At 45.9% G+C, this 23855-nt stretch overlaps 2 protein-coding genes and 1 long non-coding RNA gene across 49 annotated transcripts in view; 2 read left to right on the top strand and 1 right to left on the bottom strand.

Moving 5' to 3' along the window:
- LOC310696819 (uncharacterized protein) overlaps positions 1-23855 on the top strand; it is a 234548-nt gene that overhangs the window by 72523 nt on the left and 138170 nt on the right. The window lies entirely within an intron of this gene.
- Positions 1-23855, bottom strand: part of WNK3 (WNK lysine deficient protein kinase 3) — a 99929-nt gene that overhangs the window by 24117 nt on the left and 51957 nt on the right. For 10 of the 47 annotated variants that reach the window (XM_083482707.1, XM_083482718.1, XM_083482696.1 and 7 more), the window contains 10 exons: positions 23416-23832; positions 23170-23286; positions 22906-23115; positions 21130-22839; positions 17864-17922; positions 16108-16255; positions 14814-14930; positions 12857-13006; positions 12707-12758; positions 8039-8173 (listed from right to left, as the gene is read on the bottom strand). In XM_083482707.1, coding sequence (XP_083338833.1) covers positions 8039-8173; positions 12707-12758; positions 12857-13006; positions 14814-14930; positions 16108-16255; positions 17864-17922; positions 21130-22839; positions 22906-23115; positions 23170-23286; positions 23416-23832 — 3115 coding nt within the window. Of the gene's footprint in view, positions 1-8038; positions 8174-12706; positions 12759-12856; positions 13007-14813; positions 14931-16107; positions 16256-17863; positions 17923-21129; positions 22879-22905; positions 23326-23415; positions 23833-23855 lie in introns of all 47 variants that reach the window. The other 37 variants (XM_083482705.1, XM_083482712.1, XM_083482732.1 and 34 more) reach the window with 35 other exon arrangements.
- Positions 6274-7344, top strand: LOC310696842. The gene is made up of 3 exons (XR_014520762.1): positions 6274-6652; positions 7028-7114; positions 7282-7344. It is a non-coding gene; the product is annotated as an uncharacterized lncRNA (long non-coding RNA).

Genomic DNA, 23855 nt, shown 5'->3' with positions numbered 1-23855 from the left:
AGGGCCAGTCACTATTGTAATTTTGCATTCATCTTGAACACTCCTATGCCACTTTTTACAAAAGCCTCATAATACTTTTCACAAATATAGAAACACAGTAAAGTTGTGAAAGCAGCAGGAAAAAAGTGAGCACAAGATAAAATTACCAATCAAGACAAAACAAAAACATTGGGACAACTAAAACCCTCAGTCAATTTAAAAAGTCTTCACCTGGCACAGTAAGACTGTAATTTTTAATAATAAAAAAGAAGACAACTGCATCATCAGCCATGACCACAATAACTGTGAGCACACTTCATTCCACACATTATTTCTTATCTCTGTTTAAACCTGATCTTATCCATGCACTGCTCTCCCCCATGAAGTATGCATGGGTCTTTCATTAATGATTTTGAAGGAACTTTAAAGGTATTTTTTTTTATTTCAGTCTATATCATTTTATTTTAGTGATATTTTACTGCTATTTTTTAGAAGTGTAATGTAGATTTTAAATTATTCCTTTATGTTTTATACAACTGTCTTTACATACTGCTTTGTGGGGGAACTTGCCCTGAAAAACAGATTTTTAAAAAAGAAAAGAAAGAAACCTGATTTCTGGTTAGAAAAGGATAGTGCTTTTTCAGTGCTTACTGTGAAGGTTCTTTCTTGTTTGGGGTAAACAATGCATCCTTCTATGAGGCAGGGAGCACATGACTTTGTTGCTGCATTGGATGCTGATTATTATTATTATTATTATTATTATTATTATTATTATTATTACCCTACCTTTTCCCTGATGGGACTCAAGGTGGCTTACATATAAAAACGAGACTTGCTAAAACCATAGAAAAAACTATCATTAAAATAAAAAACAAACATCGTAAGAAATAAAATTATATCCATATCATATATAATCTATTAGAATGATGCTTGCTCCAGTTGCATCCCATGGCCAAGCTTGAGACAGAGTCAAAGAAGGAAAAGGCAAAACACAGGAAGAGAGAGGTCCCTCCTAGTAAGAGATGACTCGGCACAGATTGGAGGTATCTGCAGATGAATGTGTGTGCCAAGAGAAATTGTTTAGCTCACTGGTCAACAGGAGCTCCATGTTCCTTTCTCAACCTGAAGAAGAATCCAATAGGAATGGGATATGCATAAGCTACTCTGAGGGACGTGGGTGGCACTGTGGTCCAAACCACTGAGCCTCTTGGGCTTACCAATCAGAAGCTCGGCGGTTCGAATCCCCACGACGGGGTGAGCTCCCATTGTTTGGTCCCAGCTCCTGCCAACCTAGCAGTTCAAAAGCACGCCAAAAAATGTGCTTCCCACTCCGGTGGGAAGGTAAATGGCGTTTCCATGCGCTGCTCTGGTTTCAGTGTTCCCTTGCGCCAGAAGCGGTTTAAGTCACGCTGGCCACATGACCCGGAAAAACTGTCTGCAGACAAACAGCGGCTCCCTTGGCCAGTAAAGCGAGATGAGAGCCGCAACCCCAGAGTCGTCTGTGACTGGACTTAACTGTCAGGGTTCCTTCACCTTTACCTTTTCAAGCTACTCTGATTCTAGGGAGGGAATTTAAGATAAACCAGTGGGAGAAACGATGATGAAGAATATGCTGGAACGTGCTGTCAAATGTCACCTCTACGGAGGCAAAGGGAAAGGGAAAGGGAGGAGGAGGCTCCCACAGCAAAAACAAGACCTGGAGCTGACTGTGGCTCAGATCATCAGCTTCTTATAGCAAAATTCAAGCTTAAACTGAAGAAAGTAGGAAAAACCACCCATCAGCAACTGAAGGGGGAAGCACGGCTGCTGGTGCTGCTCTTGTGGAGTGTGTGCCATGACATTTTTGTGATGTAGGGAGGTGCTGAGCCAGATAGGTCAAGACCATGGAGGCTTTAGGCCATCTCACTAATATACAAATGGGGAGTCTGTTTGATGGAAGGCTTGAGTGAGTCTGGGACAAGTCTTTAGAACCCTGTAAAGACTAAGCCTGTGACAGGGGATGGGGGGCTGGGGCAAAAGAAGGGCAAAATCTGTTGTTCTGTTCGTTGGAAAGCAGAGTTTGTTTTTGGAAAGAAGGCTGTGCACAGATTTATTCTACCCTCGTGAAAAGGTCACACAGATGTGCCAGGGCTCCCAGCTCTGAAACCTCATGGACTAAGATTATGGCCACTAGGAAGGACACACTTTGGGATAACAATGATAAAAATGTGGTGGTCTGGAGGACTGCCTTTCAACTCAAGGAAGAGAACTTGTGTGCTCCTGTGGCCATGAAGAAACAGGCCTCTGAGAAATCAGTGCTTGTGTGGATGTTTGCCAGGGTTCTGAAGTTCTTCCCAGAGAGGCTGGATGACAGGGGTGAGGTCTGTCATTGCTGGGAGGAAGATTAGCCTTTCCACTGTGTCCCTAAGCAGTAAAGTCTTCTGGACGGGTCAGGTGGCTTTTGGGGAGCTTAACTATGGAGCTGTAGCTAGAGTAACTAGGAAGTGTAGATGAGCCCCGTCTTGGGGTGAAGAGCTGAGAAAAGGCTATCTTAGGGATGCCATATGTCCAGAATACTGTGGGCGAAAGCAGTGTCTGGACAGAAACCGGCAAGATGTCCCAGAAAATCCGGACATATGGCAAGCCATGTCGGCAGTGCCATTTTAGCTAATTTTCGTAAATAATTGTTCAAAATAGCTCAAAAATGGCAATTATTTTTGCTGTTTTGCAAGAAAAGCTCAACAACTCTGATGCCCACCCCCAAGAAGCTCCACAACTTTTTGTCTGGATGTTCACTTTTTGAAATATGGCAACCCTAGGCTATATATCCCCTTCATGGATCACTGCCTTGCCGTGGCAAAGGGGCTTGAATAACTCAGAGAAGCTATGAACTATGCCGAGCAGGGCACCCAAGATGAACAGGTCATAGTGGAGAGTTTTGACCAAATGTGATCCACCTGGAGGAGGAACCGGCAACCCACTCCAGTATCCCTGCCAAGAAAACTCCATGGACAAAGACAACAGGCATATAAAAGTTATGACGCTGGAAGATGAGCCCCTCAGGTCAGAAGGTGTCCAACATGCTACTGGGGAAAAGCAGAGGACAAGTACAAGTAGATCCAGAGCTGATGAAGCGGCTGGGCCAAAACCAAATGGACGCTCAGTTGCGGATATGCATGGAAGCGAAAGGAAAGTCCAATGCTGTAAAGAAAAATATTGCATAGGAACCTGGAATGTAAGAACCATGAACCTGGGTAAGTTGGATGTGGTCAAAAATGAGATGGCAAGAATAAATATTGACATCCTGGGCATCAGTGAACAAAAATGGACGGGAATGGGCGAATTCAGTTCGGATGACTATCATATCTACTACTGTGGGCAAGAAACCCGTAAAAGAAATGGAGTGGCCCTCATAGTCAACAAAAGAGTGGGGAAAGCTATACTGGGATGCAATCTAAAAAATGATAGAATGATCTCGATACGAATCCAAGGCAGACCTTTTAACATCAAGGTAATCCAAGTTTATGCACCAACTACTGGTGCTGAAGAAACTGAAATTGACCAATTCTATGAAGACTTACAAGACCTTATAGAAGTGACACCAAAGAAGGATGTTCTTCTCATTATAGGGGATTGGAATGCTAAAGTAGGGAATCAAGAGATAAAAGGAACAACTGGCAAGTTTGGCCTTGGAGATCAAAACGAAGCAGGGCAAAGGCTAATAGAGTTCTGTCAAGAGAACAAGCTGGTCATCACAAACACACTTTTCCAACAACACAAGAGACGACTCTACACATGGACATCACCAGATGGGCAACATCGAAATCAGATTGATTATATTCTCTGCAGCCAAAGATGGAGAAGCTCTATACAGTCAGCAAAAACAAGACCTGGAGCTGACTGTGGCTCAGATCATCAGCTTCTTATAGCAAAATTCAAGCTTAAACTGAAGAAAGTAGGAAAAACCACTGGGCCGGTAAGATACAATCTAAACCAAATCCCTTATGAATACACAGTGGAAGTGAGGAACAGGTTTAAGGATTTAGATTTGGTGGACAGAGTGCCTGAAGAACTATGGGTGGAGGCTCGCAACATTATACAGGAGGCAGCAACTAAAACCATCCCAATGAAAAAGAAATGCAAGAAAGCAAAGTGGCTGTCCAACGAGGCCTTACAAATAGCGGGGGAGAGAAGGCAAGCAAAATGCGAGGGAGATAGTGAAAGATACAGGAAATTGAATGCAGATTTCCAAAGAATAGCAAGGAGAGACAAGAAGGCCTTCTTAAACGAGCAATGCAAAGAAATAGAGGAAAACAACAGAATGGGAAGAACCAGAGATCTGTTCAAGAAAATCGGAAATTTGAAAGGAACATTTCGTACAAAGATTACCATAATAAAGGACAAAAGTGGTAAGGACCTAACAGAAGCAGAAGACATCAAGAAGAGGTGGCAAGAATACACAGAGGAATTATACCAGGTACACCCCAGGTAGTGTGGTTGCTGACCTTGAGCCAGACATCCTGGAGAGTGAAGTCAAATGGGCCTTAGAAAGCACTGCAAATAACAAGGCCAGTGGAAGTAATGGTATTCCAGCTGAACTATTTAAAATTGTAAAAGATGATGCTGTTAAGGTGCTACACTCAATATGCCAGTAAGTTTGGAAAACTCAGCAGTGGCCAGAGGATTGGAGAAGATCAGTCTACATCCCAATCCCAAAGAAAGGCAGTGCCAAAGAATGCTCCAACTACCGCACAATTGCACTCATTTCACACGCTAGCAAGGTTATGCTTAAAATTCTACAAGGAAGGCTCAAGCAGTATGTGGACCGAGAACTCCCAGAAGTGCAAGCTGGATTTAGAAGAGGCAGAGGAACCAGAGACCAAATTGCAAACATGTGCTGGATTATGGAGAAAGCTAGAGAGTTCCAGAAAGACATCTACTTCTGCTTCATTGACTATGCAAAAGCCTTTGACTGTGTCGACCACAGCAAACTATGGCAAGTTCTTAAAGAAATGGGAGTGCCTGATCACCTCATCTGTCTCCTGAGAAATCTCTATGTAGGACAAGAAGCTACAGTTAGAACTGGATATGGAACAACTGATTGGTTCAAAATTGGCAAAGGAGTACGACAAGGCTGTATATTGTCTCCCTGCTTATTTAACTTATATGCAGAATTCATCATGCGAAAGGCTGGACTGGATGAATCCCAAGCCGGAATTAAGATTGCCGGAAGAAATATCAACAACCTCAGATATGCAGATGACACAACCTTGATGGCAGAAAGTGAGGAGGAATTAAAGAACCTTTTACTGAGGGTGAAAGAGGAGAGCGCAAAATATGGTCTGAAGCTCAACATCAAAAAACCGAAGATCATGGCCACTGGTCCCATCACCTCCTGGCAAATAGAAGGGGAAGAAATGGAGGCAGTAAGAGATTTTACTTTCTTGGGCTCCATGATCACTGCAGATGGTGACAGCAGTCACGAAATTAAAAGACGCCTGCTTCTTGGGAGAAAAGCAATGACAAACCTAGACAGCATCTTAAAAAGTAGAGACATCACCTTGCCAACAAAGGTCCGTATAGTAAAAGCTATGGTTTTCCCAGTGGTGATGTATGGAAGTGAGAGCTGGACCATAAAGAAGGCTGATCGTCGAAGAATTGATGCTTTTGAATTCTGGTGCTGGAGGAGACTCTTGAGAGTCCCATGGACTGTGAGAAGATCCAACCTATCCATTCTTAAGGAAATCAGCCCTGAGTGCTCACTGGAAGGACAGACCGTGAAGCTGAGGCTCCAGTACTTTGGCCACCTCATGAGAAGAGAAGACTCCCTGGAAAAGACCCTGATGTTGGGAAAGATGGAGGGCACAAGGAGAAGGGGACAACAGAGGATGAGATGGTTGGATGGTGTTCTTGAAGCTACCAGCATGAGTTTGATCAAACTGTGGGAGGCAGTGGAGGACAGAAGTGCCTGGCGTGCTCTGGTCCATGGGGTCACAAAGAGTTGGACACGACTAAACGACTAAACAACAACAAGGCTATATATGTAAGCCCTGAAGCAGGAGGTGTGCTACTACTGATATGATGGGATCTACTGAAAAATCCACCAGCATGTCAGCGCACTTGTACCTAGCTTTACCTACTCTTCTCTCCCTGTGTGTACCCTGCGCTCTTCCCAAATCAGCTCCAGGGGATTGAAAGAAACCCAGTAACAGATTTAGGAGGTCCAGGGCATGCAGGGAGAGAAGTTTCGTTGTGCAGTCAAAAGTCCTTACACTGACAGAAGTTGAGAACCGAGCTATTTGTAGCCAAGGCCTCCTAACCACCAGAACTGTTGTCTTGTTTTTTGTAGCTGGTGCCAGGGCTGTCTGATGGAGGAACTGTGAGGTCTAGTGGAGAAATGGGAACTAGACTACACTAGCTTAGGAATTCTATACAGCCTTGGTCAAAGGAGGTCCTATTGGGCTGAAAAGAGTAAGGTGGCTTCCTTTTCGTATGTGTGCCACGGGTCTCTTTTTTATCTACAAGGTGCACTTTGAGCAGCTCTTCACTAAATAGACAAGTCCCTCTGAAGTGGGCTGCTCACTGATTTGACCAGGAAGTTCAAGACCTTCTAGCTACTGTGAATGCTACAATGATCCTTGAAGAAGGCTAAACAGCACCTAGGTTGACATTGGGAGTGAATGCTGATGCCGTGGTAAGTCTGACCAATACCCTCTGATGGGTATTGTTGTCCCGATCCTTATTTTGCAGTATATCCTCCAGCCAAAGAACCGTAGCTATAGCAGCATTTAAAGAGGCAAAGACAGCAGCCAGGACAGGAGCCTCATGGGACTTTTAAAAGAAATGTGGTCTGCCTTCTTTCCACTTCTTTCTCGGGAAAATGTGTCATTGTGCCTAGGGGGGATTGAGTCCAATAAAAAGACTTCCACTGCAGCAACCACAACTGGGACTTTTAACTGTTCCATTGCCTGAGGGGAAACAGTATACAATCCTCTGAGCTAGTCTGGTGGCTTTTTGTTTGGTTGGCTTGGTGTTCATTTCAACTAATTTTTTTTTTTTTTTTACAAAGTGGATGGAAAGGGTACTTCTTTGGAGACTGATCTGGTCTCCAAGGAGACAAGCGCTACCTGGGATGTCGGCTGAGCTGGCTCAGGAGGTGAGAGTTGCAAATCTACAGGTGATTTAGCTCTTGCTAATAAAGGTCTCAGTGGGAGGCTCCATAGTAGCTGCAGTGGGCTTCTTTTTAATTTTTGCTTCCTTAACTAGCCTAATATGTTGTATTTTTTTTTCTTTCTTTCTTGTTGGCTTTCTGTCCACCTGAAGGAGCCCTAAAGGATGAAGGGAAAGTCAAGAAAAAGAGATTGATAAAGATTTTTTTAAAAGAAGGAGGAGGAGGAGGAGGAGGAGGAAGTGTGTAGCACAGGAACAAGGAACATCTGTTTGGGATGAGCACAAAGTATAAAGGTATGGAGTTGAGATTATGAGAAGGGAACAATGAAGCAATGCTCTATGCTGGGTGAAGGCAGGGAATCAACTGGGGAGGAGTCAGGAGCATCGGATGCCGTAAGGAAGTTTGTCATATGTTACACATAAGAAGAACCCTACTGGATCAGGACCAAAGGCATCCTGTTCCAGCATCTTGTTCTCACAGTAGCTAATGAGATGCCGATGGGAAGTCCACAAGTAGAACATGAGTGCAACAGCACTTTTACTCTTGTGTTCCCCAGCAACTGGTATTTTTGGTCCCTTCCAACTCTGCCATTCTGTGATTCTATTATTCTATGAACATGCTTTCTGTACTAGACAGGAGTTGCTATGCCAAGGGATAGAGAATGACTTCTTGCCTTCATGAGGAAAATGTTGAAGGGGAGGGAATTCTTCCCCACAAAGAGATTTCTGATCTTCAGCAGCATTAAAGACTTAAACCTGGAAACTTCCACTCTGAAACTCTGAGCCATTCTTACTTGAGACACAAAGCCTGAACTCAGAGCTGGCTACAGTTCCAAAACTGTACGGATGCTACACTTTACCACAAACAAGTCAAAATTGAGTCATGCTTTCTACAGCATCACATGTTCACCTGTTATCTGACACCCCGGGGCAGCTGTAGTTGACTGTAGAAGAGTGCAAGGTGTCTGGGTTTCTCTGTTCCTTATTGTTTGATTGATGCAAAATCTCCAGCGGCCAACAGGGGATGACTGAGGAGCGGATTCACCTGTGTGGAAAGAAAGAAGTACAGGAGATGATGATCATTCTTCTACCATCTTTCATGTGCATAACAAGAAAACAAAATCAAGATGTGCTTAAACAGGACTATGAGAACATCACTGCTGCTGTGAGCAGAAGCCTTAGGAACAACAAGGCCCAGCAGTCAGGATTCTGGAATTGGCCTTAAGGCACCAAGGCTGCAGTTCTAATAGACTTAAGGCGGAATAAACTCAATTGAGTGGGATTGTTGCCATGAAGCCATGTGATCTGACTTTCTCCAGTTTCCTTGGATCAGTGTACATGCACAGAAAAAAATGAATGCTGCTGGTGAAGCCATCCTTCCTTGGCTTTGCCTGAGTTCTGCTGCTTTGCCCTTTGATTTATAGGGACTACTAGAGCTTTCCAAACTTTTCATGTTGGTGACACTTTTTTTTTTTTTACACGCACGATTTCGCAACACAGTAATTCAGTTTTACTAGCAAACCAGAAGTTAAACTAACCCCTTTGCAGCCCTGGAAGGAGCGTGGGGAGCATTTGTGTGACACACTGCAGCCGACACACTAACATGTCATGACACACAGTTTGGAAAGCTCTGCTTTAGAGTCTGCACTGTGCCATGCATGTGACTCCTTTCCCACCCCTGTCTTTACTGAAGCCAGCGTGGTGGTTAGAATGTCAGACTAGGGCCTGAGAGACCAGGCCTCAAATCCCCACATGGCCATGAAGATCACTGGGTGACCTTGGGCCAGTCACTGCCTCTCAGCCTAACCTACCTCACAGGGTTGTTGTGGGGGTTAAATGAGGAGGGGGAGAGCCATGTATGCCATGTTGAGCTCCTTGGAGAAAAGATGGGATATACCATATTTTTCCGTCTATAAGACACCCCCAGATTTAAGAAAATGAGGGGAGATGGCCCTGTGTATAAAACACCCCCTAATTTTTGACATTATTTTTTAGGGGAAAAACCTATTCTTATACTTGGAAAAATACAGTAAATGCAATAAATAAATAAAGTCAGGATCAGGCATGCGTTGGTGCACTTGTTGCAGGTTTCCCCATGTCACACTGCTCAGACGACAACAGGAATATTCTGTTACACTACTATTTCTCACAAACAGTCCCACCAAATTACCAGAAACTAGTCCGTGACTCTAGGCTGCAAGTTAAGAAGCTCAAATCATTTAACAAAAACATATGATTCAAAAATTATCCATAAAATAATAGGGTCATTATCCAGTTTCAGTAGATGTACTTTTAATCCAGTATTTCCTTCTGGCTCAAGAAGAGAGGACTCTCTAATTTGGACCTGGGTGGCATTGTACATCTCATTTTTATCATAGTGCTCACGCTGCTTATATCATACTGCACGGGTGTCAAACACAAGGCCCGCGGGCCGAATGCGGCCCGCCAGACCTCGTCATGTGGCCCGTGTAGCCGCCGTTCTCGCTGCTGTTCTCGCCCGTCCAGTGCACCATCGCCTGGTTGTGCGCCGCGTCGCCTTTCAGCACGAAGGAGGTGGTGAGCAGAGAGGCCGCCTCCGGAGGTCCCCCGCCGGCGGGACCCCGCTGGTCGCCCGCCTCGTCCCGCGGGCTGCCACGTCTCTGGTGGCCGCTCCGGTCCGGCGGGCGCGCCGCCCAGGAGGCGCCTAGCGCGAGCAGCAGCAGCAAGCGGAGCGGAGCTGCCCGGCCGGACGCTCCTCCGCAGGCCCTGCAGCCGCTGCTGGCGCCATGCTCGGCCTCCGCTGTGCCTGCGCCGCCGGGCAGGGATGCGAGTCTGGCAGGCGAGGCGCGGAGGCGGAGGACGGGAGGGAGCAAGCCGAGATGGAGGCGGGAGCACGGCGCGGACGCCCGGCATGGGAAACAACATGCCAGCAGGGCTTCCACACCCAGGCGAGGCGCAGCGCCGCCCTCTGCCGGCAGGTCCCACCGAGCCCCGGAGCCCGGCCGGCCGCGTGCCGGAGCAAGTGGACGGGAGCCCGGCGCCTGGGCAAGCGAACGTCCCCCTCAGCCTCGGCTTGCCACGGAGGGCGAGGGGAGGCGGCTGCCTCAGGCAGCAGGATCCACAGGGGCAGCTCGGCCCGTCGTGGAAATGTGCTTCCTCCACCAGTGCCAGATTTGGGGCTGCGCGGGCGCCTCACCTGCCCCGAGCCAAGGGAGCACAAAATAATGAATAACAATGCCTATTTATTCTATGGGGGGGCACCAAATTTTGTCCTCACTCAGGGTGGGTGCCATATTACCAAAGTCGGCCCCTGCCCCCCCCTCAATGGGTTTTGAAATCCAGGGATTTGAAATCCAATAAATTCCTAGGAGTGCCCGTGTCCGTACTGAGTAAGCCCCTCAGCCCCTAAAAGCCGACGATACCAACTTTTCAACATTGTGATAGTGATGTTGTGATACGGTAGCGATATATTGCAGTGTTGAAAAGCAGAGGGAGGAACAAGCAGCATTGGCCCCCGTCAGAAACTGGGGTGCAACCGGCACATCTCCCCCCCCCCCCCAGCGCCTGGCACAGGGAGGAGGCAGCAACAGGCGGAGAAGGAAGAGAAGGCGCAGACAAGCCCCAGCCACAAGACACAGTCCGGTAAAGGTGCCCTCAGACTGGGCCTGCACAATGTTATGATACATCACCACAGGGGCAGACTTTAGTAATCTTTCATAACAGGGGGGTCAGCCTGAATAAAATATTGGGGGGGGGGCAGGTAGGCCCCACCTCACATCATCATCATCATCATAATTTATTACTGGTCAAAGACCAGCTCGAACCTCACATAATTTATCACATGCCACACACACCCCATTTAAATGTCAAAGCCCATCAACTTCAGGGGTCTCAGCCTGCTCAAATATTTTAGGCCAATACAACCAGCCCTTTGAGGGTGACCAAACTGCTGATGCGGCCCCCCGATGAATTTGAGTTTGACCCCCCTGTCATACTGTATTAAGAACACTTGCTGGTATTTGACAAACACCTGTAACACTCTGCCATTGGGAACAGTATCTACATTTATCGCTTGAGCACCGTTTGCTGCCTTGAACACCATTTGGTGGGATACAAATTTAACAAACAAGTAACTGTAATATGTACCTCTTATTAGCAGTCCGAATAAACATTTATCAATGTGTTCAGCACAATAGCTTCAGGCTTACCCAGGGTCTAAACATGCTTGATTTAAATATATACACACATATCTTTGAACAGCTAATCCCTATACTATATCACAGTCTGCTTTTGAAAGGTTCTTCTCAGTTTCAGAATTGCTCTGACATGTGGCAAGGAAGACTCCTCTTTCAGAAACACACCCAAAGTTCCCCTTAATTGCACGGAACTCTGGTTTGTTGGATCCTGGCCAAAGTGTTCCAGTCCTCCAGGGACACAAAAATATATGTGCATTGAAGCAGGAAGAAATAACAAATCAAGAGCAGACAGATGCTCAACTTGTGGGTAAAAAACAAACATACCACTGGCATTGTTCTGTTGATACAAAGGTCATACCAGAATCAGAGAAAAAGAGATCATTCAGTGTTAATGGAACAAAGAGTAGCCAAGTAAAATGTTGGACTCTTCTGATGTGCTTGAAAAGTAGTCCATCATGGTAAGTAACTGCCTTCGTATCACATAAAGGAACACAGTTGACTGTGTGCATTTCACTTTCCAATACGAAAAATCCCATACACAAGAGAGAGCATCTTTACCTCTTTCAACCATTGCTTCTGCATTTCTTAAATGAAAGCTCAGCCATTTAAATGTGCACGCCACATTTCACAACTGATGACACCACACGTGATATTTGCTACATAAACATAGGGGTATTTTTGTAGTCAACCTCAAAAAGGAAATTTTGAACTGGCTAGATTTCCAGACACTTCAAACCACACCACCAACTGTAAGTTAGGGGTAGACAGCATGATGCCCTCTAGTTATGATCCTACTCCAGTCCCATCAGCCCCAGGCAACTTGGCCATGTAGTCCAATGGCATCTGGAGGGCACCTAATTGGCTATCCTTCTATAAGTATGGAAGCTGGCTTGTAACTTCACCTGCTTTAGGATAATGTAAGGAGTCACTACCAAACACAATGAAAGAATTTGGATTCTAGTTTCCTAAAGGTAAAATCCAGACCTTTTTCTTTGCTCAGCTACATCAAACCACCCCCAGAATTGATACCAATTTGGCTATACTCATTAAGAACTTGTTTATTTATTTATTTTAAATGTATATACTGCTTAATTGATAGAAGATTTCTAAATGTCTTCTTTCAGCCTTGAATAATGTCACTCAAAATCTTTACAATCTTCCCATACAGTTATCAGGACCATTGCAGAGAATCATTTATATGTGCCAAGATGACTCCACCTAAGATGTGAACTACCATAAGAAGATTTGAGAGACAAAAGGCAGCCTAACTGACAAGGAACAAATCTGCTTTAGTTCCTGCCAAAATAGCCACTATTTTCATCACTTTCACCTTTAAGGAGGGTGGTTTTGTTTTGTTTTTTTGTTTGACCTTCAATGTTAAATGTTTTAAAATAGTTACTTACTGCCAGTTTGAGTAGATGCTGGGTTTATCTGAACTTGTTCAGAAGATCCTGTCTGAATTAAAAATGAATAGATAAATATAAAAAGGGAATTTCCCAATACAAGCACACACTTTCCCAGAAAAGTGGTATCACTAAACAAACATAACTTACTTGGGTAAGATCAGAAGGCGTAGACTCTGTGCCAGTAGTTCGCTCTTCAACCGGAAGACTGCGGATGATGTCCTGGGCCTGGCAAACAATAGCCTTCAGTTCATCAACAAATTTCTCTTTCTCATTTTCCAACACAAAGTCATCTTCAACCTAACATGGGAAAGAAAAAACAGGGCAGTAGATGTAAATGCATCTTCTATCACATTTTATACAATCAAAGAAATCTTAGCTTTCCAAAAGAATAATATTGTTTGGCTGAAGGAAAACTCATATATAGCCAAAACAATTGAAATTGTGCCAGTGTCTATGTAGCAAGAAGCCATCTCAAGTTTCCCCAGTAATAGGGAAGGAACATACTCATTCTAAAATGGTATTGCTATACTTAAGTATTCCTTTTTCTAAACATATTATTTTGCAAAATGCCAAAATCAGGGGCCAGACCTAATTATAATCCAGAAGCCAACCACAGGAAGAAAGTTTCCCTCAAAATCTGCTCACAGGTCCTGGCCTCACCCCCAGAAACACCCAATGGCTCCCTGGGTGGGGTTTAGCCTCAGTGCATCCAATGGAATCCATTACCTGAGTGATGCCTGCCATCTGCAAAAATGCCTGCCATCTCACTCCACACCCCTGCATAGTACTAGAAATCATGACTGTACGTAAGCAGGGGGATCCAAGTCTTCGACAAACACCCCATTCTTACATGGGGTCTCCATCCAAGGAATGATCAAATCCACACCTACATAGTTCCAGGTGTGCTCCTGCATCAGGTGTCAAACCAGCTTGAAACTACAAGCCCCTGCGCCACATCCTCATAGGAGATCAATGTCCTCCATTCAGTATTTTCTGTAGTATTAATCTAAGGCTTTAATCCTATCATACGTACCTGGAAATGACTCCCCCTACATCAGGGATGTGGAATCTGTGACCCTTCATATGCTGTTGGTTTACAGCTCCCAGTAATCTTGATCACTGGCTATGCGCTCGAACTGATGAGAGATGGAAGCCACAACTCCATCAGACCCATCCTGCATGGCCAGTGATAAAGGATCAGGGTTGATGGTATTTGTAATCCACAACACCTTGAGCGGGGCTATAAAACCTCCCCCCCCAGTTAAAGGATGTATAGGATCAGGCAGCACATTTTATGTCTAAAGAAGAAATGTGTACTATTGTCAAAGTCTCCGGCCGCTTATTTTTTAAAAAATTAAATTTTACTGAACAACAAAAGCAGACAATACACACGAGAGAAAAACAAACATTAACAACAAAATAATGTAAGTTTAATACAAGGAGCTTTTGATGATAAAGTCAAAGAAAAGTAAAAAATTCAGAAGTGAATGAAATGGATAAAATTATAAACGAGATATAAAAACACAACTTGTGCAATGAAGGAAATAGGAAAAGGAGAGGGAGTTTCTATAAGGAGGCAAGACCTTCTTCCATTGAATTAAATGAATTTATCCAACCTGCACTCCCCCCCCCACCCCGAGTTTCTAATGTTTAGGGCTAAAACACCATTTTGAATCTTATTAACCCAAGGAACAACAGATGGTCCTGCAGGAGTCTGCAGCAAACCTGAAATAATAACCTAGAAAGTTAGTACAAATGGTTTAAGGATTTTTAAAACATTTGTCTTGAAGTCCTTACACGTGACATTTCCAAAGGTGACAGTGCCTGGGAGGCTGAGTTTAGTCAAACCTCCAAGCCCAGTTTTCATTGATTCCTCTAGCAGCCCCATTTTTAGGATCTTGCCCCAAAGCCTCTCAAAGTTAGTTCTCAAAATAATCTGTGCAAGTCAAGGGCATGTCAAGTGGAAGACTAAGGTTAGACCTCAGGGGTTTCCATATCTTGAGAAATGCTATGAACAAGACGCAAGGCTATTGCACATTGTCCTGAGCAACCCAAGCATTTGAACAAGAAATCTCTGGTGGAAAGCAGGCTCTATGAAACTTGCCATGTAGTCAGCAATGTCTTCCGGAGCATCGCCATCAACATCAAATTTAAATGTGACCATCTTGTTGTTATGAGTCTCAAGCTGGCACTCCACCGTGTTGTCCCCCGATGTTGACACCTGAATGAAGGGGGGGGGATTGGGTAATTAGATAGAGTCAGAACCTGCCTCTTCTCCAATTCTTAGCAAACAAAGATCACCTCTACCTGACTGGTGTGACACCAATCCTGTAAAATGACAGCACTTGTCCAAAGGCTGAAGTGGCAAAGCACCAATAACTAAAAAGGTTTAACACTACCTATTATCTTTGTTGTTGTTTTAAATAGATAATTATGTACACATTATACGTTGTTCTATAGTATGATAATGAATATAGATAGGATTCATTTCTGTAGAATCTGGCATCTGTTGAAAATGCCAGCACTTGATGGTCTTTGGGATTCAGTGACCTCAGTTTCAAATATTCCATCAAAAGACTTTATAAGCATTTTCTGGAGGCTTGAAAATATACTTCTTCACCCAAAGACTATATTCAAATTTTCCCCGCCATTTATGACCTGATTCCAAATACTTGCCTTCAATAACATTTGGAATGGATTCTAGCTCCTGTTCACACATTATGTTGTTTTAAAAGCAACTGACCTGAACCCATTCCTTTCTGATCTTGTGAAGCTGCAAGAATAAACTTAAGCTAAAAAGATACACAAAAAACTATGAAGTCATCTGCTATCTCTGACACCGGACACACAAACCAGGGTAGAAACATTAATTGTGTACAACGTTGGATAAATCAATTGTTTTAATCAGTCCATTTTGCAAGTCTCAAAATTCATCCCACAATTTACCATCCACAAAGACTGATTTTAGGCAAATCTGAGATTATAGAAGTCATAAAAGTGCTCTTCTGCTCAAAGATGGTGTTAAAAGAACAACTTGCTATTCTGTTTCCCCATATTGAGGTGCCCCATGAAATATGATCTGTGAATATAAGAATTGACTGGGCCAAAGGGCTTCTTCTTAACATATATTAACCAGATAAACAAATGATTATCTGGAGCCCAAGGGCAATGAGAAAAGTCTCATTGCATTAGTTGATCTCATTCTCTGGACACATACTCCAATTGAATTCCACATATAGTTGCAGAATTTATAGTCATTAAAGCATTGCTTGCAAATGGGAATTTATACAACGGTGGTAGGAGAGCCCAGGTAAACAACCTCAAATATATTTTCCAGACAGATATTATTCTATTGAATTCTATTCTGGAGCTATGCATGATTGTTAAAACATACACACCTGCAGCACAGTGAGCTGAAATTTGGTTCCCTTCTCTGTTCGGGCACATGAAGCTCTCCGTTGCTTGCTTTTGTCTTGTTTGCCATTTCCACTTGGAAGGTCACATCCATTGGCACCTTCCTTCTGAATGGCTACATCAGGAATCGGTCTTAAAAGATAGGAAAAGAGGTGAGCACTCTTAGAAGGAGCACACCGAGACACTTCTGAGGGGAAGCCTTGCTCTCTGTAACTTCTGAACATTAATTTAAGTAAATCTTTGTTTTCCTTTCATCAACTAGCCCAAATGAGGGCTTGCATTACCTCACAGCAGCAAACCTATTCAATATTTGAATCGGGAAATACTGTAGATCAAAGTAGGGCTGGCGACAAACACTCCTTTTTTAAGTGAGTTGAAGGTGGCTAGGTACCATAGGCAGACATTGCTATCTATGGTATATGCATTTATTTTGTCACACTACCATTGATGGTTAAACACTTAAATTCACATGGGTGAAATTCAAATGGGTGCCTTAGACAAACCACATTTCCCCCAGTCTCAACTACACAGAGAGAGACAGACACACTGCATCTGTAATGGGGAGAATATTAGCTTAGCTTACAGGGCTGTTGATGGTCCCCCTATTGTATACATTACTCTATCTGTGGGACAGCGGGATTTCCCTGACTTCTTTCTAGGCCACTGTGGTCATGTTCAACATCCCAGTGCCACATAGATGGGACCAACAATGCCCGCCCTTCCATCCGCTGTCCTCTAGGCCAGTGTTTCCCAACCTTGGGCCTCCAGCTGTTTTTGAACTACAATTCCCATCATCCCTGACCACTGGTCTTGCTAGCTAGGGATGATGGGAGTTGTAGTCCAAAAACAGCTGGAGGCCCAAGGTTGGGAAACACTGCTCTAGGCAATGATCAGGTGAGAAAGGCCCAGATTACTGCACTCAAGGTTACTGCAACAAAATGGAAGCAGGGAAGCCATGGCGAACTGGCTCCCACACAAGTTTACAGTTGTGTACGAAGTGTCTTCTAAAGTACTGCAAACACTCAGGAAAAGCACTTCACAAACATTTTCTTACTATTGTTCTCTTTACTTTGTCTTAGTGGTGCTTGGGGTGGCATGCAGAGCAAGCTAATGGATAGATGACACCTTTGCAGATGTACAGAAGGGGGGTTATGGGGAGACCAGGTCTAGTCCTTACCTTAGGGTAATAAGGCACAGGGCTGGACCCTGCAGCAAGCGGCTGGTAACATGACTGGGGAGGAGGGAGAGATGGATGTAGCAACAGCTTTTCAACTGGTGACCTTAGTCTGTGAGGTGGGGCTAGGGAAGGTGCCATTTAGTTCACATCTCATTTGGCAAAAGGTTTGGCGCTGGCATTGAGGACTAGCAATTGCTGGGAATCCCAAACCTAAAGTCTTCCAGTGAAATCCATAAATTAACTTTCTAGCACACTACTGCTTTGATCAGAAAATTCCTAATAGTTATCCTAAGTATTTACTTCCCAAAACTTAACTGAAGTTCTTAGCAGGTAGAGAATGATGAGAGTTCCTATCTTTGTGTACATATGCTTCAAATTCTTCCTACCACAACTCTGCCAGCTTTCTTCTGGTTGAAGTGAACTCCCCCCTTCCCACCCCTCTGCAAGCCTTCAGCTTGTCTTCTCTGTATAGAAAATGGAGATGTTCACTAGTTTTGATCTCCATGCACTTAGCATTCCTGCCTTCCACCAGGCCAAAAAAATTAACCTTGGAGCAGACTCACCCTTGAACAAAATCCTGCTTTTGAACTGATGGCTGTTGTTCTGGTACCAAGATGGAAGCCTAGAAATAGGGAGGGAGAAAATTAATTATGTTGGTTCTGCATTTGCCATCCTCACTTGGGTGCAGCGATACTAAGCAAATTAAGTAATTACACAAAATGCAAACAATTTGTGTGCTTGAAATGAAACACAATCATACTTTTCCAGGCTGACATCCTCAGGACCTGGATCTGCTCCCTCCCCCCTTCTTCTTCTTCTAGTAGCATTCAGCAACAGTTCTAAAGATAACCTTGAATAATATCTAGCTCTCAAGATTCTATTCCAAGCTTTGCATTTGCTTTGAAAATATTTCCCATCCATGGTTAGGAAAATATTTACAGTCTCAGAAAAGTATGCTTGCTATTTGCAATCCCAGGAGAAAAAGTGAAAATAAAAGTTATTAAAGTGGAAAGCTGAGGCAAGTTACTCTACAGTTAAAGACATACAATCTCTAAAGATCATTAAAATGACCACCTCTTGCATGCATAGCGGAAAGGATAAAACATTCTAAGGAGGTTAAACCTAGTTTATCCATAACATTTTTTCTTTTTATGGAATAGACACAGCATTGTGCTAGATCACTAGATTACAGTCTATAATCCAGTACGCAGTTTGAAGGTGTCACAAATAGCTACAAATGACATTGGTGGCATGATTAGATATGCAGGAGAATGGAGAGACCTTTATCCACAGACACAACTGCAACAAGGAAAGTGCTGAGAACACAAAATAGACAACAGGGGATGTTCAGATAGTTTCTCCTCAGAAATGAGAAATCAGGTTGTCTAGAACTGAAACTGTGTGCTAACGCTAAGAGCTATCTTGTCAAGGTAGGCAAGATGAGCAAGAAGAGGTCTCAGGAGATGATGAAGCTAAGGAACAAGAGGCTCAGGTAGCCAAAAGAACAGGAAAGAGTCTGCAATGAACAGACATAAAAGGTGCTTCCAGGTATGGATGATTTAGCAATCCCTCATCATTTTGGTTCTGCTTTCAGCTGAAAGTTGAAGAGCAACTCAGCCTCCACACTTCTTGAAGGCAGACCCTAACACTTTGTTCTGCAGCCAGGTTCTGAGTCCTCTTTTCCCAACTCCAGTTACTGAGAGGGGGGTCATTAGGACCAGGGGGGAGGGAAGACTACCTCCTCCTTCACGGTACTCCTTATCATGTCGCTCCATTGCTGCAATGTAAGAAGGAGTGGGAGAAAGAGTGCAACACTTTTTGGAAAGAGAAAGGTCCAACTGATCGAACTAATTCCTAGAGAGGAGAAACAAACCAGAGAGAGAAAAAGTAGCTACAGCAATCTAGAAAAGGGGTGGAACAATCTATACAAGTCACTATAGGCCAGAATAACAGCACAGTAGCCCACCAATGCCCATGGAATGTACATATGCAGCTACAAAAAGAGTTGAGAAAAAGTTGCATTTTCTAAGCTCATAAAAAAGGAAGTGGAACAGGGAAAAGGTGAGAGGAAGATGTTTTGTTCATGCCATCTTGCATGAGTAAGGAAGCAGTACATGTCCAGTGTGGAAGCAGTCACAGAAACCTAAAAGAACAGCAGATGGTAGAAGCAGAGGAAAAGAGACAGGGAATTAACAAAGAAAGTGACCAACAAAAGGAGGGGACTATTGAAACAAGGCAGTCAAAGCTGTATTAAATGGTCCAGAAAGGGGTGGAGAAGAATGCTGGTTGAACACTGCTGGTTGAAAGACAGTGTGGCTGGACAAAGCAGGGCCAGCTAAGATGAAGCAAGAAGAAAATCATAGAATTGGGACCACGAGGGTCATCTAGTCCAACCCCCTGCAATGCAGGAATCTTTTGCCAAATGTGGGGCACAACCTCAAGGTTAAGAGTCTCATGCTCTGACGACTGAGCTACAAGGCAACCATCAGGTTGGCAGAGGTGTGGCCATAGACAAAGAAAGGAGGGACTAGGGTTGACCTCTTTTTCCTGACAGGGCTACTGGATTAGAACAATTTTTCCATTGTTTAAACCCAGTCTTGCACGTAGCACTCATGGAAGGCTATGCCTGCCAGTTGTCAAAAAGACCACTTGTGAAGCAGATTAAGAAGCACACAAATCTGATTAGCAAGAAATTAAACACAAAACAGGAAACACTTTTGGTTAACTCTGCACCCTCTCGAAAGAACAAGAGTTTCTGGCTGAGTCTTGTTTGCGCTGAAGAAAATGTCACCACCATCCCATGCTAAACAAACCCAAGCTGTGGGGACTGTGTAGGGGAGAGAAAGCTTTTTCTGCCGGAGAGCTGCATTTCCTCCTGGGCTGCCTTCCAGGGCCTATGTGCCAAAAGCGGGATGGGCAAAAGCGGGCAGACCAACAGATGCAACTCTTGCCTTGGTACACAGAAAGGCTACACTCTGGGTTTCAACCCACACCTCTCTACTCTTCATTCAGGAAGCAAGGGGCACATCTGTCAGGGCTCAGGCATAGGGCAGCAACAAAACAATAAATCAATGGAAACCAACCACAAGTCTGGCCTGTCGCTCTCAGCAACTCTTTCAAGGTCTTGCCCCAATGAAGCAGTTGTGAGGGCTGAAGATGCCTGCCTTCCCAGTGTCCACTGGGACTCCTCCTCTCCAGGGTCTTTCCCACTCAGTCTCAGGTGGCGTCTGCGCACAACCTGTCTCTGCCCTGCCCTCTTGATTTCTCTGTGTGTTCTAAGGAGACCAGCAGGGAGAGGAGCTGGTCACACCAGAATGGGGAGACTGTCTGGCTTCTTCTGCAGCCAGCCCCTCTGCCTTCTGGCCCCATTCCTCCCCATCCCATTTCTATCTCTACCTCTGGACTGCTCTCTGCCACAGTCTCTCCCTTCTCACTAAACCCTGTCACCTCTTTTGCTTCACCCTCTTCTCTCACTGGCCACCCACCACCAAGCTCCTGGCTCTGAATCCTCTTCCCTTGGAGGGGGGGGTTCCTCGGCTGGTGCCTCCCACCATTCCTCTGCATCCAGCCAATCCATGATCGTACCACAGCTCAAAGGCGCTTTGCAGCCCCGCAAACACACTCAAGCAAGCCAGGCCAGTGTGGAGGGGCATGACCTGACGGCCAGATACAGAAGCATAGAACATCTCCTCCAGTTTGGCCCTAAAGTATGCAATCACCATTAAAAAGTCAAAATACTTAGCCACTTTGTTGTGACTCTCTTTTCTTTTGAAGGGGGCAGGAATCCTAGGAAACAAGATTTTTTTTTTTTAAAAAAAGAATGATATACCTGTGAAATGTCTTGTCCTTGAACGTGTTCTTGGTGTGGCTGTGTCCCTGCGCTAAGTGATGCTTGCTGGTTCAGGGCTGCTGCTGCTGCTCCAGAACTCGTTGAAGGGAACTGCTTCTGGACCACTGGCTCTGTAGGCAACACGGACCCCTGGCACATTGGCAGCTGCTGCTGCTGCTGCACATATGCTGACTGTACTGAGGAAGCTGTAAATGGTTGGTTATTATCAGCTGGCTGAAATGCTGGAGGTTGCTGGAGGAGGCTAGGGCCATGCAGGTGCCCGGGCAGTTCTGGCGGCTGTTGCCTTGCAAGAGCTGGCTCTGACTGTTCTGGCATGGAAGACACCGTCTGTGGTGCGTTTGGGGCAGACTGTGGGACTGTGGCGTTGAGGGGCTGAGGAATAGCATGCTGGTTGAACTCTTGATAGGGAGCCTGTGGCTGCATTTGTGGGATAAAAGACGGCTGAGATGGGACAAAAGGGGCCTGCGATCCTGGCTGTTGGCCTTCTGCAAACTTGTGTCCCGCCTGAGGAGGCTGCAGCTGCTGGTGCCCCATGCCGGAATCCTGCTGGATCAGATATGTTGATGGCTCAGGCTGGAGCTGCTCAGAGGGATAAGCATGGGCCTCCACTGGTTGCCCTAGGCAAACTTGCTGCTCCATGCAGCCAGCGCCACTGTCCTGCACCGTATATAACGATTTCTCAGGAGAGCGCATGGCAAAACTCCGTTGATCTGTGACCTGTACTGCTAAGTGAGCCTGCTGGATCTCTGGGGGCGGAATTAGATATGGCGCTGCCTGGTTTATGAAAGCTGCCTGTCCTTGGTAAAAAGACTGCATTGGATATGTCGGTTGGTCCAAGGGCTGTCCTGGATACACTCCAGGGACTGCATAGACCAGTTGCTCTGTGCACGGAGGCTGATCGGAGCCTTGCATTGTGTAAGCGACACGCATCTGACATGGTGCTTGCTCTGGTGCCTGGAGCTGGTTGGTGGGCTGCATTTGAGGTGTCAGCTGCTCTGAAGCTGGGAGCTGGTGAGGGGGCTGCGTTTGATATATTAGCTGTTCTGGGGCTTGCAGGTGGTACTGGATGGGATAAGATACCTGCTCTGGAGTTGAACCCGAGAGCTCGGCCTGTTGCGGCTTTTCTACAACTTGTTGAGTGACAGCTGCCAACTGCTCCGTAGAGCTGCCCTGGAAAAGAAACTGCTCTTGTTTCTGCTGCTGTAGAGGCAGGTGGTATAACATCTGTTGCCTTACACAAGGATGTTGATCTGTGGATTGGTGCATCTGAATAGCTTGCTGCTCTTGCTGCACCAGGGAAGGCTGCGCCGAAGCATCGAGGGGCAGCGTGGGATACTGTGGGCACTGTGGAAGTTGAATCGGCTGTGGCATGGCAGAAACCTGATGTACTGGCACAACCTGCTGGGACTGCTGAATGGAACCAACCTGCTGGGGAATTTGTGGAGATTGCTGAATGGAGCCCACTTGTGGGGGAATATGCTGCATTACTGCTGCCTGTTGAAGCTGTTGAATAGAGGCCATTTGCTGGGGCTGCTGCATGGATGGAACTTGCTGGGGCTGCTGCATGGGTGCCACCTGCTGGGGAACTTGCTGGGGCTGTTGCATAGCCACCAACTGCTGAGGAACATGCTGGGACTGCATGGATGTTGCTTGCTGAGGAACATGCTGGGGCTGCTGCATGGACATCGCCTGCTGGGGAACTTGCTGGGGCTGCTGCATGGATACCACCTGCTGGGGAACTTGCTGCATTGTCACCTGCTGGGGAACTTGCTGGGTCTGCTGCATGGGTGCCACCTGTTGGGTCTGCTGCATGGGTGCCACCTGTTGGGGAACTTGCTGGGTCTGCTGCATGGATGCCACCTGTTGGGGAACTTGCTGGGTCTGCTGCATGGATGCCACCTGTTGGGGAACTTGCTGGGTCTGCTGCATGGATGCCACCTGTTGGGTCTGCTGCATGGGTGCCACCTGTTGGGTCTGCTGCATGGTTGCCACCTGTTGGGTCTGCTGCATGGGTGCCACCTGTTGGGGAACTTGCTGGGGCTGCTGCATGGGTGCCACCTGTTGGGGAACTTGCTGGGTCTGCTGCATGGATCCCACCTGTTGGGGAACTTGCTGGGGCTGCTGCATGGGTGCCACCTGTTGGGGAACTTGCTGGGGCTGCTGCATGGATGCCACCTGTTGGGGAACTTGCTGGGTCTGCTGCATGGATCCCACCTGTTGGGGAACTTGCTGGGTCTGCTGCATGGATGCCACCTGTTGGGGAACTTGCTGGGTCTGCTGCATGGATGCCACCTGTTGGGGAACTTGCTGGGTCTGCTGCATGGATGCCACCTGTTGGGGAACTTGCTGGGGCTGCTGCATGGATGCCACCTGTTGGGGAACTTGCTGGGGCTGCTGCATGGATGCCACCTGTTGGGGAACTTGCTGGGGCTGCTGCATGGATGCCACCTGTTGGGGAACTTGCTGGGGCTGCTGCATGGATGCCACCTGTTGGGGAACTTGCTGGGGCTGCTGCATGGATGCCACCTGTTGGGGAACTTGCTGGGGCTGCTGCATGGATGCCACCTGTTGGGGAACTTGCTGGGGCTGCTGCATGGATGCCACCTGCTGGGGAACTTGCTGGGGCTGCTGCATGGATGCCACCTGCTGGGGAACTTGCTGGGGCTGCTGCATGGATGCCCTCTGCTGTGGAACCTGCTGCATTG

Source organism: Podarcis liolepis (genome assembly GCF_965112155.1).
Source record: "Podarcis liolepis genome assembly, chromosome: 17".
In the NCBI taxonomy this organism is placed as follows: Eukaryota; Metazoa; Chordata; class Lepidosauria; order Squamata; family Lacertidae; genus Podarcis; species Podarcis liolepis.
Note: the sequence above shows the minus strand (reverse complement) of the source record. Positions and strands in the feature narration are given on the sequence as shown.